The sequence below is a fragment of the Trachurus japonicus genome, chromosome 16 (genome assembly GCF_045865225.1).
Source record: "Trachurus japonicus isolate A0001 chromosome 16, Traja_1.0".
Taxonomy (NCBI): domain Eukaryota; kingdom Metazoa; phylum Chordata; class Actinopteri; order Carangiformes; family Carangidae; genus Trachurus; species Trachurus japonicus.
Window position 1 is genome coordinate 37,245,680 of NC_140922.1, and position 19,249 is coordinate 37,264,928.

The window sequence follows — 19,249 nt, forward strand, 5'->3', positions numbered from 1 at the left end:
AGCTACCAAATAAATGAAGTAGTGACCGGTGTAGCTACCAAATAAATGAAGTAGTGACCGGTGTAGCTACCAAATAAATGAAGTAGTGACCGGTGTAGCTACCAAATAAATGAAGTAGTGACCGGTGTAGCTACCAAATAAATGAAGTAGCGACCGGTGTAGCTACCAAATAAATGCAGTAGTGACCGGTGTAGCTACCAAATAAATGAAGTAGTGACCGGTGTAGCTACCAAATAAATGAAGTAGTGACCGGTGTAGCTACCAAATAAATGCAGTAGTGACCGGTGTAGCTACCAAATAAATGAAGTAGTGACCGGTGTAGCTACCAAATAAATGCAGTAGTGACCGGTGTAGCTACCAAATAAATGCAGTAGTGACCGGTGTAGCTACCAAATAAATGAAGTAGTGACCGGTGTAGCTACCAAATAAATGCAGTAGTGACCGGTGTAGCTACCAAATAAATGAAGTAGTGACCGGTGTAGCTACCAAATAAATGAAGTAGTGACCGGTGTAGCTACCAAATAAATGAAGTAGTGACCGGTGTAGCTACCAAATAAATGAAGTAGTGACCGGTGTAGCTACCAAATAAATGAAGTAGTGACCGGTGTAGCTACCAAATAAATGAAGTAGTGACCGGTGTAGCTACCAAATAAATGAAGTAGTGACCGGTGTAGCTACCAAATAAATGAAGTAGTGACCGGTGTAGCTACCAAATAAATGAAGTAGCGACCGGTGTAGCTACCAAATAAATGAAGTAGTGACCGGTGTAGCTACCAAATAAATGCAGTAGTGACCGGTGTAGCTACCAAATAAATGCAGTAGTGACCGGTGTAGCTACCGAATAAATGCAGTAGTGTAGCTACCAGATAAATGAAGTAGTGACCGGTGTAGCTACCAAATAAATGAAGTAGTGACCGGTGTAGCTACCAAATAAATGAAGTAGTGACCGGTGTAGCTACCAAATAAATGAAGTAGTGACCGGTGTAGCTACCAAATAAATGAAGTAGTGACCGGTGTAGCTACCGAATAAATGAAGTAGTGACCGGTGTAGCTACCGAATAAATGAAGTAGTGACCGGTGTAGCTACCGAATAAATGAAGTAGCGACCGGTGTAGCTACCAAATAAATGCAGTAGTGACCGGTGTAGCTACCAAATAAATGCAGTAGTGACCGGTGTAGCTACCAAATAAATGCAGTAGTGACCGGTGTAGCTACCAAATAAATGCAGTAGCGACCGGTGTAGCTACCAAATAAATGCAGTAGTGACCGGTGTAGCTACCAAATAAATGCAGTAGTGACCGGTGTAGCTACCAAATAAATGCAGTAGTGACCGGTGTAGCTACCAAATAAATGAAGTAGTGACCGGTGTAGCTACCAAATAAATGCAGTAGTGACCGGTGTAGCTACCAAATAAATGCAGTAGCGACCGGTGTAGCTACCAAATAAATGCAGTAGTGACCGGTGTAGCTACCAAATAAATGAAGTAGTGACCGGTGTAGCTACCAAATAAATGCAGTAGTGACCGGTGTAGCTACCAAATAAATGCAGTAGTGACCGGTGTAGCTACCAAATAAATGCAGTAGTGACCGGTGTAGCTACCAAATAAATGAAGTAGCGACCGGTGTAGCTACCAAATAAATGCAGTAGTGACCGGTGTAGCTACCAAATAAATGAAGTAGCGACCGGTGTAGCTACCAAATAAATGCAGTAGTGACCGGTGTAGCTACCAAATAAATGAAGTAGTGACCGGTGTAGCTACCAAATAAATGAAGTAGTGACCGGTGTAGCTACCAAATAAATGCAGTAGTGACCGGTGTAGCTACCAGATAAATGAAGTAGTGACCGGTGTAGCTACCAAATAAATGAAGTAGTGACCGGTGTAGCTACCAAATAAATGAAGTAGTGACCGGTGTAGCTACCAAATAAATGAAGTAGTGACCGGTGTAGCTACCAAATAAATGAAGTAGTGACCGGTGTAGCTACCAAATAAATGAAGTAGTGACCGGTGTAGCTACCGAATAAATGAAGTAGTGACCGGTGTAGCTACCGAATAAATGAAGTAGTGACCGGTGTAGCTACCGAATAAATGAAGTAGCGACCGGTGTAGCTACCAAATAAATGCAGTAGTGACCGGTGTAGCTACCAAATAAATGCAGTAGTGACCGGTGTAGCTACCAAATAAATGCAGTAGTGACCGGTGTAGCTACCAAATAAATGCAGTAGCGACCGGTGTAGCTACCAAATAAATGCAGTAGTGACCGGTGTAGCTACCAAATAAATGCAGTAGTGACCGGTGTAGCTACCAAATAAATGAAGTAGTGACCGGTGTAGCTACCAAATAAATGCAGTAGTGACCGGTGTAGCTACCAAATAAATGCAGTAGCGACCGGTGTAGCTACCAAATAAATGCAGTAGTGACCGGTGTAGCTACCAAATAAATGAAGTAGTGACCGGTGTAGCTACCAAATAAATGCAGTAGTGACCGGTGTAGCTACCAAATAAATGCAGTAGTGACCGGTGTAGCTACCAAATAAATGCAGTAGTGACCGGTGTAGCTACCAAATAAATGAAGTAGCGACCGGTGTAGCTACCAAATAAATGCAGTAGTGACCGGTGTAGCTACCAAATAAATGAAGTAGCGACCGGTGTAGCTACCAAATAAATGCAGTAGTGACCGGTGTAGCTACCAAATAAATGAAGTAGTGACCGGTGTAGCTACCAAATAAATGAAGTAGTGACCGGTGTAGCTACCAAATAAATGCAGTAGTGACCGGTGTAGCTACCAAATAAATGAAGTAGTGACCGGTGTAGCTACCAAATAAATGCAGTAGTGACCGGTGTAGCTACCAAATAAATGCAGTAGTGACCGGTGTAGCTACCAAATAAATGAAGTAGTGACCGGTGTAGCTACCAAATAAATGCAGTAGTGACCGGTGTAGCTACCAAATAAATGAAGTAGTGACCGGTGTAGCTACCAAATAAATGAAGTAGTGACCGGTGTAGCTACCAAATAAATGAAGTAGTGACCGGTGTAGCTACCAAATAAATGAAGTAGTGACCGGTGTAGCTACCAAATAAATGAAGTAGCGACCGGTGTAGCTACCAAATAAATGAAGTAGTGACCGGTGTAGCTACCAAATAAATGAAGTAGTGACCGGTGTAGCTACCAAATAAATGCAGTAGTGACCGGTGTAGCTACCAAATAAATGAAGTAGTGACCGGTGTAGCTACCAAATAAATGCAGTAGTGACCGGTGTAGCTACCAAATAAATGCAGTAGTGACCGGTGTAGCTACCAAATAAATGAAGTAGTGACCGGTGTAGCTACCAAATAAATGCAGTAGTGACCGGTGTAGCTACCAAATAAATGAAGTAGTGACCGGTGTAGCTACCAAATAAATGAAGTAGTGACCGGTGTAGCTACCAAATAAATGAAGTAGTGACCGGTGTAGCTACCAAATAAATGAAGTAGTGACCGGTGTAGCTACCAAATAAATGAAGTAGTGACCGGTGTAGCTACCAAATAAATGAAGTAGTGACCGGTGTAGCTACCAAATAAATGAAGTAGCGACCGGTGTAGCTACCAAATAAATGAAGTAGTGACCGGTGTAGCTACCAAATAAATGCAGTAGTGACCGGTGTAGCTACCAAATAAATGCAGTAGTGACCGGTGTAGCTACCGAATAAATGCAGTAGTGTAGCTACCAGATAAATGAAGTAGTGACCGGTGTAGCTACCAAATAAATGAAGTAGTGACCGGTGTAGCTACCAAATAAATGAAGTAGTGACCGGTGTAGCTACCAAATAAATGAAGTAGTGACCGGTGTAGCTACCAAATAAATGAAGTAGTGACCGGTGTAGCTACCGAATAAATGAAGTAGTGACCGGTGTAGCTACCGAATAAATGAAGTAGTGACCGGTGTAGCTACCGAATAAATGAAGTAGCGACCGGTGTAGCTACCAAATAAATGCAGTAGTGACCGGTGTAGCTACCAAATAAATGCAGTAGTGACCGGTGTAGCTACCAAATAAATGCAGTAGTGACCGGTGTAGCTACCAAATAAATGCAGTAGCGACCGGTGTAGCTACCAAATAAATGCAGTAGTGACCGGTGTAGCTACCAAATAAATGCAGTAGTGACCGGTGTAGCTACCAAATAAATGAAGTAGTGACCGGTGTAGCTACCAAATAAATGCAGTAGTGACCGGTGTAGCTACCAAATAAATGCAGTAGCGACCGGTGTAGCTACCAAATAAATGCAGTAGTGACCGGTGTAGCTACCAAATAAATGAAGTAGTGACCGGTGTAGCTACCAAATAAATGCAGTAGTGACCGGTGTAGCTACCAAATAAATGCAGTAGTGACCGGTGTAGCTACCAAATAAATGCAGTAGTGACCGGTGTAGCTACCAAATAAATGAAGTAGCGACCGGTGTAGCTACCAAATAAATGCAGTAGTGACCGGTGTAGCTACCAAATAAATGAAGTAGCGACCGGTGTAGCTACCAAATAAATGCAGTAGTGACCGGTGTAGCTACCAAATAAATGAAGTAGTGACCGGTGTAGCTACCAAATAAATGAAGTAGTGACCGGTGTAGCTACCAAATAAATGCAGTAGTGACCGGTGTAGCTACCAAATAAATGAAGTAGTGACCGGTGTAGCTACCAAATAAATGCAGTAGTGACCGGTGTAGCTACCAAATAAATGCAGTAGTGACCGGTGTAGCTACCAAATAAATGAAGTAGTGACCGGTGTAGCTACCAAATAAATGCAGTAGTGACCGGTGTAGCTACCAAATAAATGAAGTAGCGACCGGTGTAGCTACCAAATAAATGCAGTAGTGACCGGTGTAGCTACCAAATAAATGAAGTAGTGACCGGTGTAGCTACCAAATAAATGAAGTAGCGACCGGTGTAGCTACCAAATAAATGCAGTAGCGACCGGTGTAGCTACCAAATAAATGCAGTAGTGACCGGTGTAGCTACCAAAGAAATGCAGTAGTGACCGGTGTAGCTACCAAATAAATGCAGTAGTGACCGGTGTAGCTACCAAATAAATGAAGTAGCGACCGGTGTAGCTACCAAATAAATGCAGTAGTGACCGGTGTAGCTACCAAATAAATGAAGTAGCGACCGGTGTAGCTACCAAATAAATGCAGTAGTGACCGGTGTAGCTACCAAATAAATGAAGTAGTGACCGGTGTAGCTACCAAATAAATGCAGTAGTGACCGGTGTAGCTACCAAATAAATGAAGTAGTGACCGGTGTAGCTACCAAATAAATGAAGTAGTGACCGGTGTAGCTACCAAATAAATGCAGTAGTGACCGGTGTAGCTACCAAATAAATGCAGTAGTGACCGGTGTAGCTACCAAATAAATGCAGTAGTGACCGGTGTAGCTACCAAATAAATGAAGTAGTGACCGGTGTAGCTACCAAATAAATGAAGTAGTGACCGGTGTAGCTACCAAATAAATGCAGTAGTGACCGGTGTAGCTACCAAATAAATGCAGTAGTGACCGGTGTAGCTACCAAATAAATGCAGTAGTGACCGGTGTAGCTACCAAATAAATGCAGTAGTGACCGGTGTAGCTACCAAATAAATGAAGTAGTGACCGGTGTAGCTACCAAATAAATGAAGTAGTGACCGGTGTAGCTACCAAATAAATGAAGTAGTGACCGGTGTAGCTACCAAATAAATGCAGTAGTGACCGGTGTAGCTACCAAATAAATGCAGTAGTGACCGGTGTAGCTACCGAATAAATGCAGTAGTGTAGCTACCAGATAAATGAAGTAGTGACCGGTGTAGCTACCAAATAAATGAAGTAGTGACCGGTGTAGCTACCAAATAAATGAAGTAGTGACCGGTGTAGCTACCAAATAAATGAAGTAGTGACCGGTGTAGCTACCAAATAAATGAAGTAGTGACCGGTGTAGCTACCAAATAAATGAAGTAGTGACCGGTGTAGCTACCAAATAAATGAAGTAGTGACCGGTGTAGCTACCAAATAAATGAAGTAGCGACCGGTGTAGCTACCAAATAAATGAAGTAGCGACCGGTGTAGCTACCAAATAAATGCAGTAGCGACCGGTGTAGCTACCAAATAAATGCAGTAGTGACCGGTGTAGCTACCAAATAAATGCAGTAGTGACCGGTGTAGCTACCAAATAAATGAAGTAGTGACCGGTGTAGCTACCGAATAAATGAAGTAGTGACCGGTGTAGCTACCAAATAAATGCAGTAGTGACCGGTGTAGCTACCAGATAAATGCAGTAGTTGGAGCGTTATAAACTGACCACAGACTCTGGATAGCGATGCTTATTTCTGTTAGCCCGTCTATGAGATTTTACATTATACGTTAGCATTAAGCTAGCGGACTTTATGCTTAGTTGTGCAGCGTTGGTGATTTAGGAGACAACCCAGGTGTTAACCCTGTGTGTGTGTCTGTGTGTCTGTGTGTGTGTGTGTGTGTGTGTGTGCAGACCTTCCTCAGCGATGCCGACAGTCTGGCTTCTCCTCTCAGAGCTCATCTTCATCATCATCATCATCATCAGCAGCTGGTCTCTGCTCCTCCTGACTCCTCCTTCCTGGAGAGACTCAACGCTGTGGAGGAGGAGCTGAACTCTGTTAGCCCCGCCTACTGCTACAACCAGGTACCTGTCTGTCTGTCTGTCTGTCTGTCTGTCTCTCTACCTGTCTGTCTGACTCCACCTGTCTCTCTCTCACCTGTCTGTCTCTCACCTGTCTGTCTCTCCACCTGTCTGTCTGTCAGGCCCTGGACAGGCGGACAGCTGAGGATGATGACGGTGGTGATGCTGAAGGCGGCCTGGCGTTGCGGACGCGGTCGAAGCTGCGGCTGGTGAACGTTCCTCTGGGCCGTTTGGAGGCGGAGCTTCTGGCTCCCGACATCACGGCCGACATGTACGACACCTACGACCTGTCTGTCTCTCAGCGGGAGGAGGACCGCCACTGGACCCGCTGGCTGCAAGGCCTCATGGCGCCGGACAGCGAAGGTCAGAGGTCACAGGATAGAGAGCCGAAGCGGAAGCAGGAAGTAACGGTCACCATGGGTCCTCAATTCGAAAAAGGTCTTCATACGAATGAATGGGAGTCCAAGTTTTATTTCCTGTTTAAAACATCACGTTTCATGAAGAGAAACCAGCAGTTTGTTGTAAAACTATTGTAGAATAAAATCCAGAAGAATCTGTAACCATAGAGACTCCAGGTGGCGTAGTGACGTCACCATGGCGACCACATGGCGCCCTTCCTTTCCCGTGTCAGTTGGAGACGTATTTTTAGTGGGACACAGATCTGTAGTCGTAGAGCGTCTTCACATTAAATTCATTCTTCTGTTGCCGTGACAACAAACTGCTGATTTCTCTTCATGAAACGTGATGTTTTAAACAGGTAGAGGACAGAGTTTTTTCTCATGGCGCAATTCAAACGGATCACGGAATAAAACTTGGACTCCCGTTCATTTGTATGGAGACTTTTTTCGAATTGAGGACCCATGGTGACCGTTACTTCCTGCTTCCGCTTCGGCTCTCTATTGTTGATAGCATAGACTGGTTGATAGACATCGGCCGTGATGACTTTATTTATCATCACCTAATTTTAATGAGAACAATACGGACGAGGTTTTAGCTTTATGTCACATTTTCACGTCACTATATCACCGTTGTGACGACTCTGATGTTTATGAAGTCTATAAAACAAATTGTTGAACAAACATTTTAGATTAGCTGGGCTAACCGTTAGCTGTTAGCCGTTAGCAGTGTCAATAAACAATAACTCAATAAACGGCCCATGAAAACAATATTTTCTCCAGCGGATATCCTAGTTCCAACATGACTGAGCTAACTGGAGTAGTTTCATGTCGTGTCCCACAACGGGAGGGTTTTAACAGCTGACGTCCTGCTGTTAGCTTAGCTGCTGCTGTTAGCTGTCAGCAGCAGCTAAGCTAACAACTACGATAACCATGACTAATTACAAAAACGTGCACACAGAAATAGTAATGTTTGTTCAATAATTCGTTTTATAGACTTAACAAACATCAGATTTAGTCACAACGGTTTTGGCAGCCCGGAGCCCCCACATTTGGTGCCTACACCGGTGGCTAACGCTACCAGTTAGCCGCTAACGCTACCAGTTAGCCGCTCGCTAGAACCGGTGGCTAACGCTACCAGTTAGCCGCTCGCTAGAACCGGTGGCTAACGCTACCAGTTAGCCGCTCGCTAGAACCGGTGGCTAACGCTACCAGTTAGCCGCTCGCTAGAACTGGTGGCTAACGCTACCAGTTAGCCGCTCGCTAGAACCGGTGGCTAACGCTACCAGTTAGCCGCTCGCTAGAACTGGTGGCTAACGCTACCAGTTAGCCGCTCGCTAGAATGCTACTAAAACCCACTTCTGTTTTGGTGTGACGCAATGGATCATGGGAAAATAAAGTGGTGGATAAGATAATAATGTTGTTGTTGTTGTTTGTTGTTGTTGTTGTTGTTGACCACTCTGACTGTTTGTTGTTGTTGTTGACCACTCTGTTTGTTGTTGTTGTTGTTGACCACTCTGACTGTTTGTTGTTGTTGTTGACCACTCTGTTTGTTTGTTGTCTCAGAGGAAGCTGAGGACGAGGACGACCCTGAATACAACTTCCTGGACGACGTGGACGAGCCGGACGTGGAGGATTACCGCACCGACCGCGCCGTCCAGATCACCAGTAGGTGGAGCACGCTGAGCAATGCATTGTGGGAGATCTCTGTTCTCTGGTTTCCCTGACGACTCTAGGGCTTCTGCACAAAAGTAGTCCGACTGTCAGTCTGACTGTCAGTCTGTTAGTCCGCCTGTCAGTCTGACAGTCCGCCTGTCAGTCCGACTGTTAGTCTGACTGTCAGTCTGCCTGTTAGTCTGTCTGTTAGTCCACCTGTCAGTCCGCCTGTCAGTCCGCCTGTCAGTCCGCCTGTTAGTCTGTTAGTCCGCCTGTTAGTCTGTTAGTCCGCCTGTTAGTCTGACTGTTAGTCCGCCTGTTAGTCTGTTAGTCCGCCTGTCAGTCTGACTGTTAGTCCGCCTGTTAGTCTGTTAGTCCGCCTGTCAGTCTGACTGTTAGTCCGCCTGTTAGTCTGTTAGTCCGCCTGTTAGTCTGTTAGTCCGCCTGTCAGTCTGACTGTTAGTCCGCCTGTTAGTCTGTTAGTCCGCCTGTCAGTCTGACAGTTAGTCCGACTGTCAGTCTGTCTGTTAGTCCGCCTGTTAGTCTGTCTGTTAGTCCGCCTGTTAGTCTGTTAGTCCGCCTGTTAGTCTGTCTGTTAGTCCGCCTGTTAGTCTGTTAGTCCGCCTGTTAGTCTGTTAGTCCGCCTGTCAGTCTGACAGCTAGTCCGCCTGTTAGTCTGTCTGTTAGTCCGACTGTCAGTCCGCCTGTTAGTCTGACAGTTAGTCCGCCTGTTAGTCTGTCTGTTAGTCCGACTGTCAGTCCGCCTGTTAGTCTGACAGTTAGTCCGCCTGTTAGTCTGTCTGTTAGTCCGACTGTCAGTCCGCCTGTTAGTCTGACAGTTAGTCCGCCTGTTAGTCTGTCTGTTAGTCCGCCTGTCAGTCTGACTGTCAGTCCGCCTGTTAGTCTGTTAGTCCGCCTGTCAGTCTGACAGTTAGTCCGCCTGTTAGTCTGTCTGTTAGTCCGACTGTCAGTCCGCCTGTTAGTCTGACAGTTAGTCCGCCTGTTAGTCTGTCTGTTAGTCCGACTGTTAGTCCGCCTGTTAGTCTGTTAGTCCGCCTGTTAGTCTGACTGTCAGTCCGCCTGTTAGTCTGTTAGTCCGCCTGTTAGTCTGTCTGTTAGTCCACCTGTTAGTCCGACTGTCAGACTGTTACTACGCCTGTCAGTCCGCCTGTCAGTCCGCCTGTCAGTCCACCTGTCAGTCTGACTGTTAGACTGTCAGTCCGCCTGTCAGTCCGCCTGTGGTCCGCCTGTCAGTCCGCCTGTCAGTCCGCCTGTCAGTCCGCCTGTCAGTCCGCCTGTCAGTCTGACTGTCAGTCCGCCTGTTAGTCCGCCTGTCAGTCCGCCTGTCAGTCTGACTGTCAGTCCGCCTGTTAGTCTGACTGTTAGACTGTCAGTCCGCCTGTCAGTCCGCCTGTGGTCCGCCTGTCAGTCCGCCTGTCAGTCCACCTGTCAGTCTGACTGTTAGACTGTCAGTCCGCCTGTTAGTCTGACTGTTAGACTGTCAGTCCGCCTGTCAGTCCGCCTGTGGTCCGCCTGTCAGTCCGCCTGTCAGTCCACCTGTCAGTCTGACTGTTAGACTGTCAGTCCGCCTGTCAGTCCGCCTGTCAGTCTGACTGTCAGTCCGCCTGTCAGTCCGCCTGTCAGTCCGCCTGTCAGTCCGCCTGTCAGTCCGCCTGTCAGTCCGCCTGTCAGTCTGACTGTCAGTCCGCCTGTTAGTCCACCTGTCAGTCCGCCTGTCAGTCCGCCTGTCAGTCTGACTGTCAGTCCGCCTGTTAGTCCACCTGTCAGTCCGCCTGTCAGTCCGCCTGTCAGTCTGACTGTTAGACTGTTAGTCCGCCTGTTAGTCCGCCTGTCAGTCTGACTGTTAGACTGTCAGTCTGACTGTCAGTCCGCCTGTCAGTCCGCCTGTCAGTCCGCCTGTCAGTCCGCCTGTCAGTCCGCCTGTCAGTCCGCCTGTCAGTCCGCCTGTCAGTCCGCCTGTCAGTCTGACTGTTAGACTGTTAGTCCGCCTGTCAGTCCGCCTGTCAGTCCGACTGTTAGACTGTCAGTCCGCCTGTCAGTCCGCCTGTCAGTCTGACTGTTAGACTGTCAGTCCGCCTGTCAGTCCGCCTGTCAGTCCGCCTGTCAGTCCGCCTGTCAGTCCGCCTGTCAGTCCGCCTGTCAGTCCGCCTGTCAGTCCGCCTGTCAGTCCGCCTGTCAGTCTGACTGTCAGTCTGACTGTCAGTCCGCCTGTCAGTCCGCCTGTCAGTCCGCCTGTCAGTCCGCCTGTCAGTCCGCCTGTCAGTCTGACTGTCAGTCCGCCTGTCAGTCCGCCTGTCAGTCCGCCTGTCAGTCCGCCTGTCAGTCCGCCTGTCAGTCCGCCTGTCAGTCTGACTGTCAGTCCGCCTGTTAGTCCTCCTGTCAGTCCGCCTGTCAGTCCGCCTGTCAGTCTGACTGTCAGTCCGCCTGTTAGTCCACCTGTCAGTCCGCCTGTCAGTCCGCCTGTCAGTCTGACTGTTAGACTGTTAGTCCGCCTGTTAGTCCGCCTGTCAGTCTGACTGTTAGACTGTCAGTCCGCCTGTCAGTCCACCTGTCAGTCAGACTGTTACTACGCCTGTCAGTCCGCCTGTCAGTCCGCCTGTCAGTCCGCCTGTCAGTCTGACTGTTAGACTGTTAGTCCGCCTGTCAGTCTGACTGTTAGACTGTCAGTCCGCCTGTCAGTCCGCCTGTCAGTCTGACTGTTAGACTGTCAGTCTGACTGTCAGTCCGCCTGTCAGTCCGCCTGTCAGTCCGCCTGTCAGTCCGCCTGTCAGTCCGCCTGTCAGTCCGCCTGTCAGTCCGCCTGTCAGTCCGCCTGTCAGTCCGCCTGTCAGTCCGCCTGTCAGTCCGCCTGTCAGTCCGACTGTCAGTCCGCCTGTCAGACTGTTACTACGCCTGTCAGTCCGCCTGTCAGTCCGCCTGTCAGTCCGCCTGTCAGTCCGCCTGTGGTCCGCCTGTGGTCCGGATCAGTCGAGCTCGTAGCTACACAGAACAAATCTCCAGTTGAATCTGTCCTGGTTCGTTCACTCCTCTTCTTCTCTTTCAGAGAGGGAGGTGAACGAGCTGCTGGAGGAGCTCTTCGATACGGTGAGTCCATCTTCATCTCCATGACGACAGTCTCTGTTGTCTGGGTCCATCTTCATCTCCATGACGACAGTCTCTGTTGTCTGGTATTTCAGTATTAGTATTAGTATTTTTATTTTGCACAACACACATGATATTAGTAGACCGAGCAGAAAAGAACGGAAGCAGATGTGTGAAGCGCCGGGGTTAGCCCTAACCCAAGAAGCTACTTAAAGCTACGTATCACATATTCATACATATATAGACAAAACACACATCACAGAATACACGTAGACAATGAGACAATACATAGTACCAAACAAAACACACATCACAGAATACACGTAGACAATGAGACAATACATAGTACCAGACAAAACACACATCACAGAATACACGTAGACAATGAGACAATACATAGTACCACACAAAACACATCATAGAATACACGTAGACAATGAGACAATACATAGTACCAGACAAAACACACATCACAGAATACACGTAGACAATGAGACAATACATAGTACCAGACAAAACACACATCACAGAATACACGTAGACAATGAGACAATACATAGTACCAGACAAAACACACATCACAGAATACACGTAGACAATGAGACAATACATAGTACCACACAAAACACATCATAGAATACACGTAGACAATGAGACAATACATAGTACCAGACAAAACACACATCACAGAATACACGTAGACAATGAGACAATACATAGTACCAGACAAAACACACATCACAGAATACACGTAGACAATGAGACAATACATAGTACCAAACAAAACATAACATACAATCTAGGGGTGTAACGGTATATGTATTCGTCCCGTGCCGTCACGGTACGGGGGTCACGGTTCGGTGCACACAGTCACACGACGAATACGTCTGAATGAATATTAAAAAAAAAAAAAAAAAAGTCGAGTCCTCACTCGAATCCAGGTGGCGGTAATGAGCCTCGAAGCTGCCTGCAGCCGTCATAGACGAAGAAGAGAAGTGATGAGAGAGTGAAGTTAGAGGAGGAGAGCTGTCTGCTTCATTCATGTCACTGTGGCTTCTCAATGAAACAAACGGCGGCGGCGGCGGCTCGCGACCATAATACATCCATGCTCGCGACTGGTCCACCGGACAAAGTCCGTCGGCGATGTTTCACGGATGCGTGGTGAGTCGCTAGAAACGCATCAAACACGTAGCGCATGTTCAACCCGATGTGTCAATCACTGGTGCAAGGAAAAAGACAAGTTGTGTGCAACAACTTATCTGCTGCTTTTAAGCCTCTTGACATGAACACAGACAGGTGAGGAGAAAAGGAGACCGCACACTATTATAATCAGACACATTTTGTCTGATGAAGGGCTGACGCCTGAAACGTGTGAGTGACATTAAACTGTCACGGGAGCTTTTAACTAGTGAGCGGTCTCCTTTTTTCCTTACCTGTGTCTTTCTTGGTCCAGCACCTAGTCTTCAGTTTTTTGGGGGATGTGCGTGTAGCTGCCTAATATGTTTTATGAACACAGGCAGGACCAGAAACATCACCAAAGTAACTGCTAGTCTAATTTAACTGTGTAAACCAACATTGATGTCAGTTTATTGTTTTGTTTTTTTAATAATATTTTTTTTAATAATAATAATTTAATAATTCGAATAATAGTTGCCAGTTGTCAAGTGCACGTTTTTTTTCCTCTAGAATTAATGAATGGCATTATAACACTCCTAATGCACTTGTTTTATTTTGTATTCTTTTTTCTTTTAACTTTTATAACACAAGACAGATTTTAGTTTTACATTCAATTAGTGTCTGTTGTACCGAAACCGTACCGAACCGTGACCCCTGAACCGAGGTACGTACCGAACCGTGACTTTTGTACCGTTACACCCCTAATACAATCACAAGACAGATCGTTAACTCAAAATAGACAAAGACATCAGACAGACTCAGTTTGGTCTGGTCTTGGACCGACTGCAGGATGCTGCCGTTCTCTGAGGTCATGTGACCTGTGTCTGCCTGCAGCTCCAGGAGGAGGAGCAGGAGGAGCAGGAGGAGCAGGAGGAGCACGGAGAGGAGGAGAAGGAAGAGGAGAAGGAGAAGGAAGAGGAGGAGGAGCAGGGGAAGGAGCAGGAGGAAGAGGAGGAGGTCCTGTCACAGACTGCACCAAAATTCAACGTCCCCCAGGCGTTACGGTAAAACTACACACACGCACGCACACACACACACACACACACACACACACACACACAGACACACACACACACACACACACACACACACACACACACACACACACTCACTCCTCCTGTTGGGACGGTGCAGCAGAGAAGTGCTGTGACTGTTTGGGTCGGGAGGAAGAGAAACGTCCTCGGCTGCTGCTTCTTCACACAGAAACATGAAGGACAACTCAGCTGGGTGGAGACAGACAATGTGTGTATTGTCTTACAAATGTATATTTATTAATAGGGTTAGTTAATATTAATATGTCTTTGGTATTTTACCTCATTGTTGCTTTTTTTTTTAAGGTTGCCTTTTAACATCAGGCAGAGGGACTGGCGATGAAAACTAGCTTTTTTAGCTGCGTAACTCGGGTGCATTTACATTTGTTTTTTACAATGTTTTATTAATGTACCTTGTCCCTTGTCAATAAATTAAACTGAAACAGAGACAGAGACAGAGACAGACATCGTCCGTCTGTCTCATCATGCTCATTGTGTGTGTGTGTGTGCGCGTGTGTGTGTGCGCGTGTGTGTGTGCGCGTGTGTGTGTGCGCGTGTGTGTGTGTGTGTGTGTGTAGCTTCGAGGCGCCGTTAGCTCGGATGCTAACCGAGCGGCGGCGGACGGTGAGGAAACAGTACGAAGCTCTGCAGCAGAGGAGGGCGCTGCAGGATGCCACCAACCATCACCATGACAACGCAGCAGCAGCCGCCACCACCAACCATCACCATGACAACACAGCAGCCACCACCACCACCGACCATCACCATGACAACGCAGCCCGCCCACAGCCCGACGCCGCCAACACGTCTCTGCTGCTGCTGCCGAGCCGGACGAGCCCGACGCTCCACCTGGACTCGGCCCAGAAGCTGCAGCTGCAGCAGCAGATACAGCAGGTAGGACGTAGGCCCCGCCCCCTTTCTGGTACAGCAGGTAGGACGTAGGCCCCGCCCCCTTTCTGGTACAGCAGGTAGGACGTAGGCCCCGCCCCCTTTCTGGTACAGCAGGTAGGACGTAGGCCCCGCCCCCTTTCTGGTACAGCAGGTAGGACGTAGGCCCCGCCCCCTTCATGATACAGCAGGTAGGACGTAGGCCCCGCCCCCTTCATGATACAGCAGGTAGGACGTAGGCCCCGCCCCCTTTCTGATGAAGCCCCGCCCCCTTTCTGGTACAGCAGGTAGGACGTAGGCCCCGCCCCCTTTCTGGTACAGCAGGTAGGACGTAGGCCCCGCCCCCTTTCTGGTACAGCAGGTAGGACGTAGGCCCCGCCCCCTTCATGAAGCCCCGCCCCCTTTCTGATGAAGCCCCGCCCCCTTTCTGGTACAGCAGGTAGGACGTAGGCCCCGCCCCCTTCATGAAGCCCCGCCCCCAACCTGGTACAGCAGGTAGGACGTAGGCCCCGCCCCCTTTCTGGTACAGCAGGTAGGACGTAGGCCCCGCCCCCTTCATGAAGCCCCGCCCCCTTCATGAAGCCCCGCCCCCAACCTGTTGACAGCACTAGAGCACTGTAAAAGAGAGTAAGGACACCACCATTGACTCCCGTGGTAAGGGTTTAAGGGTTTAAGGGTCTAAGGGTTTAAGGGTTTAAGGGTTTAAGGGTTTAAGGGTTTAAGGGTTTAAGGGTTTAAGGGTCTAAGGGTTTAAGGGTTTAAGGGTTTAAGGGTTTAAGGGTCTAAGGGTTTTAAGGGTTTTAAGGGTTTTAAGGGTTTAAGGGTTTAAGGGTCTTAAGGGTTTTAAGGGTTTAAGGGTTTAAGGGTTTAAGGGTCTAAGGGTTTTAAGGGTCTAAGGGTTTTAAGGGTCTAAGGGTTTTAAGGGTTTTAAGGGTTTAAGGGTTTAAGGGTTTAAGGGTTTAAGGGTTTAAGGGTTTTAAGGGTTTTAAGGGTTTAAGGGTCTTAAGGGTTTTAAGGGTTTAAGGGTTTAAGGGTTTAAGGGTTTAAGGGTTTAAGGGTCTAAGGGTTTTAAGGGTTTTAAGGGTTTTAAGGGTTTAAGGGTCTAAGGGTCTAAGGGTCTAAGGGTCTAAGGGTCTTAAGGGTTTTAAGGGTCTAAGGGTCTTAAGGGTTTAAGGGTTTTGCGCCCCTAGTGGCAGGATATGGGTATTGCAAAAGCGCCCAGAAAACCCATTCACTCCAATGTATGTGTGTTGCCCACTTGCTGCTAAATTGATGAAAACGGCCGTGTTTTAGTTTTTAGGTGTCTTGGTCATATCAGATTATACTTAGAATTTGTTTATTACAAAATGTAGATTGAAACATTCATGTAGTTTGTTTTTTACTCTCCTATGTGTTAATGTTTATCTGTAAAGGATCCTCAATGATGCTATTAATGTGGGTGATCTATAAATGTCCTTAAATTATTGAAAACACCACACTGCTCATTCACCAACAATGCAGAGATGTCAGTTCATATTCCTCCACCAGGAGGCGCTGCCATTGGACCGATGCTGTCACTACTCTCTGTTACACTGCTCTAGCAGCAGGTAGGTCAGAAGCCCCGCCCCCTCCCTGATGACACACCTGTCTCTGTCTCTTCTCAGCACGTCCAGCTGCTGACTCAGGTTCACCTGCTGAGTCGACGAGTCGACGCTCTGAACCACGAGGCCGACCTCACCAAACACTACCTGGTGAGTACACAACTACACACACACCTGGTGAGTACACAACTACACACACACCTGGTGAGTACACAACTACACACACACCTGGTGAGTACACAGTCGGACCAACAGACAGACTAACAGACTAAGAGATGAGCCATGATGAGTGATTGAGGGTTTTGTTCCAGTTGAGTCAGTGAACACCCCTCTCTCTCCTCCCCCTCTCTCTCCTCCCCCTCTCTCTCCTCCCCCTCTCTCTCCTCCCCCTCTCTCTCCTCCCCCTCTCTCTCCTCCCCCCCCCCCCACCAGGAGGAGCTGCAGCGGTTTGCGCGGCGTCGGGAGCAGCTGCTCCTCCCCAGCAGCTTCAGGGTGTGTAACCTGGAGGAGGCGCTGGAGCTGCTGCAGGAGGAGGAGCAGAGGGAGGAGCAGAGGGAGGAGCAGAGGGAGGAGCCGAACCCCCCCTCACCTGCAGCCAGACGGCTCCTCCCCACCATGACCCCCACCACTCACAGTAAGACCCAGTCCCCTTTCACCCCTCGGCCCCACCACTTACCCTAGGGCTGGGCGATAAACTGAAAATTTACCGATACCAAAATTTACAACGATAACCGACGTCATTTTGCGCATGTCGGTATATTCGGTTTTAAGAAAAGAAAAAAAAGAAACAAAATAAAAGTTGTTTTTGTCTTTTTTGGCTGTGTGTGTTGGTATGCTATGTTCATGTCCCTTTAAGAGCCGTACGACTGTTCAGCGTGTGTAGTCACGTGACTCCACCCCATCCAGTCTGTAACAGGAAGGGACTCTGTGTGCTGTAATAATGTGTGCTTATCAGTTGTTCAATAACTCTTAACAACTAAAAGTACTTTATTTGTATTCACTTAACATATTTTCAGACAGTGTATAGTTTTAAAGTGGCACCTCTATAAATACAGCAGTTATAGCGAAAAAAGAAGCAATAAATAGGTCCTGGGGAGTCATGCTATTTTTTCGGGGGGGGGGGTTGGGTAGGCTATAGTTATCGTCCATTTATCGTTATCGAGGCGAACTGCTCAATATATCGTGATATTGATTTTAGGCCATATTGCCCAGCCCTAACTCCCCCCCCCCCCCCCCGTTTTGCGCGTTCACGTGTAGCGGTAGGGGTATCCCCGTTAGGACAGAGGGGTAGGGGGGAGTGGTGGGGCTACATACCCCTCCAAACAGAGATTTTCCAGAGGCACACTCCAAACAGAGGGGTATGAAACGTTTCCCGCTCGGCCGGCCAACCTCCGTCCTCATCTCGGGGGAGAAAACCATCGCTAATTAACTAACCCGCAGGTTTTTAGAGGTTTACCACCGGCTGGTTACATTATTTTTAGGAGATAAATGTTGGTCTCAGTGATATAAATCTAACAGCTGTATCAGTAGCATTAGTTAGTCTGAATGTAAAGTGAAGCTTCCTGTGTGTATTGGACAGAAGAGCAGCGCTGCCTCGGGGCTCTGGAGCCTACGGACACAAACCACCACATTTACATCAAGAAATACATGTTTTACAATCAACACATCAGTCTGCAGTAAGGTTTATTTTATTTTATTAAGTTATATGGTACACGGCTATTGGATTTCTGGCTAAAGCTCGCCGCATCAGCTGACGTAAAAGCCAGTGGAGACTACGTTGAAGGGGTGTCCCAATGGGCTCTATGCACAGCTCCACTACTTCCTGAACTTAATGCTGCTCCTTCATTTCCTGTCTTACATCATTGGACAAACTGATGAATCCAGGTGTGTCTGACTATTGTGACTACTCAGACACACCTGGATTAATCAGGTTGTCCAATGATGTAAGACAGGAAATGAAGGAGCAGCATTAAGTTCAGGAAGTAGTGGAGCTGTGCATAGAGCCCATTCATAGGGGTTGACTTTCGACCTCTACCCCTTGTAGCTCCGTTTCAAGGGGCAAGGGGTAAAAAAGAGAAATGGGATTGGACCCAAGACTCTGTCCTGTAGGACCCGATGCTCTGGTTCTGGTCCTGGTTGTGGTTGTGGTTGTGTTGTGTTAATGTTCTGGTTGTGGTTGTGGTTGTGTTGTGTTAATGTTCTGGTTCTTCTCAGGCCACGCCTTCCCTCTGCTGCCGGCCGGCGCCGCCTGGCTGTTCGCCACCCGACCCGTCTTCCTCTATCCAGAACTACTTCCTGTCTGCAGCCTGGACCCGGCGCTGCAGCAGAACCACCGGAGAGTCTACACGGCCGGAGAGGACGGGTAAACACACACACACACACACACTCTCACACACACACTGCCTGATTTTAGACAGAGCTACGTACAGCAACTCCACTTGGACAAACTTAGTTGAATTGACTTAGGATCACTGCCCTGTGTGCGTCGCCAGAGACGCTTTATCTTTTTATTTTGTGCGGCAGTGGCTCAGGTGGTAGAGCGGGTCGTCCAATGATCAGAGGGTTGGCGGTTCGAATCCCGCTCTGTCCCGGTTGCTGCCGTAGTGTCCTTGGGCCAGACACCTTCCCCACCTTGCTCCTGATGGGTCGTGGTTAGCGCCTTGCATGGCAGCTTCCGCCATCAGTGTGTGAATGTGTGTGTGAATGGGTGAATGTGATGAACTGTAAAGCGCTTTGGGTATCGTTCAGGTATAGTAAAAGCGCTATATAAATAC

The 19,249-nt window shown here is 47.8% G+C and overlaps 1 protein-coding gene and 1 pseudogene across 1 annotated transcript in view; one reads left to right on the forward strand and one right to left on the reverse strand.

Annotated features, from left to right (window-relative positions):
• Positions 1–19,249, forward strand: part of gon4lb (gon-4 like b) — a 61,740-nt gene that overhangs the window by 12,708 nt on the left and 29,783 nt on the right. Inside the window, exons 7-15 of the mRNA XM_085803285.1 lie at positions 6,480–6,650; positions 6,770–7,010; positions 8,609–8,710; positions 11,763–11,803; positions 13,811–13,980; positions 14,586–14,901; positions 16,539–16,625; positions 16,908–17,109; positions 18,690–18,837. Coding sequence (XP_085659411.1) covers positions 6,480–6,650; positions 6,770–7,010; positions 8,609–8,710; positions 11,763–11,803; positions 13,811–13,980; positions 14,586–14,901; positions 16,539–16,625; positions 16,908–17,109; positions 18,690–18,837 — 1,478 coding nt within the window. The remainder of the gene's footprint in view (positions 1–6,479; positions 6,651–6,769; positions 7,011–8,608; positions 8,711–11,762; positions 11,804–13,810; positions 13,981–14,585; positions 14,902–16,538; positions 16,626–16,907; positions 17,110–18,689; positions 18,838–19,249) is intronic.
• Positions 8,818–11,676, reverse strand: LOC146972883 (uncharacterized; annotated as a pseudogene).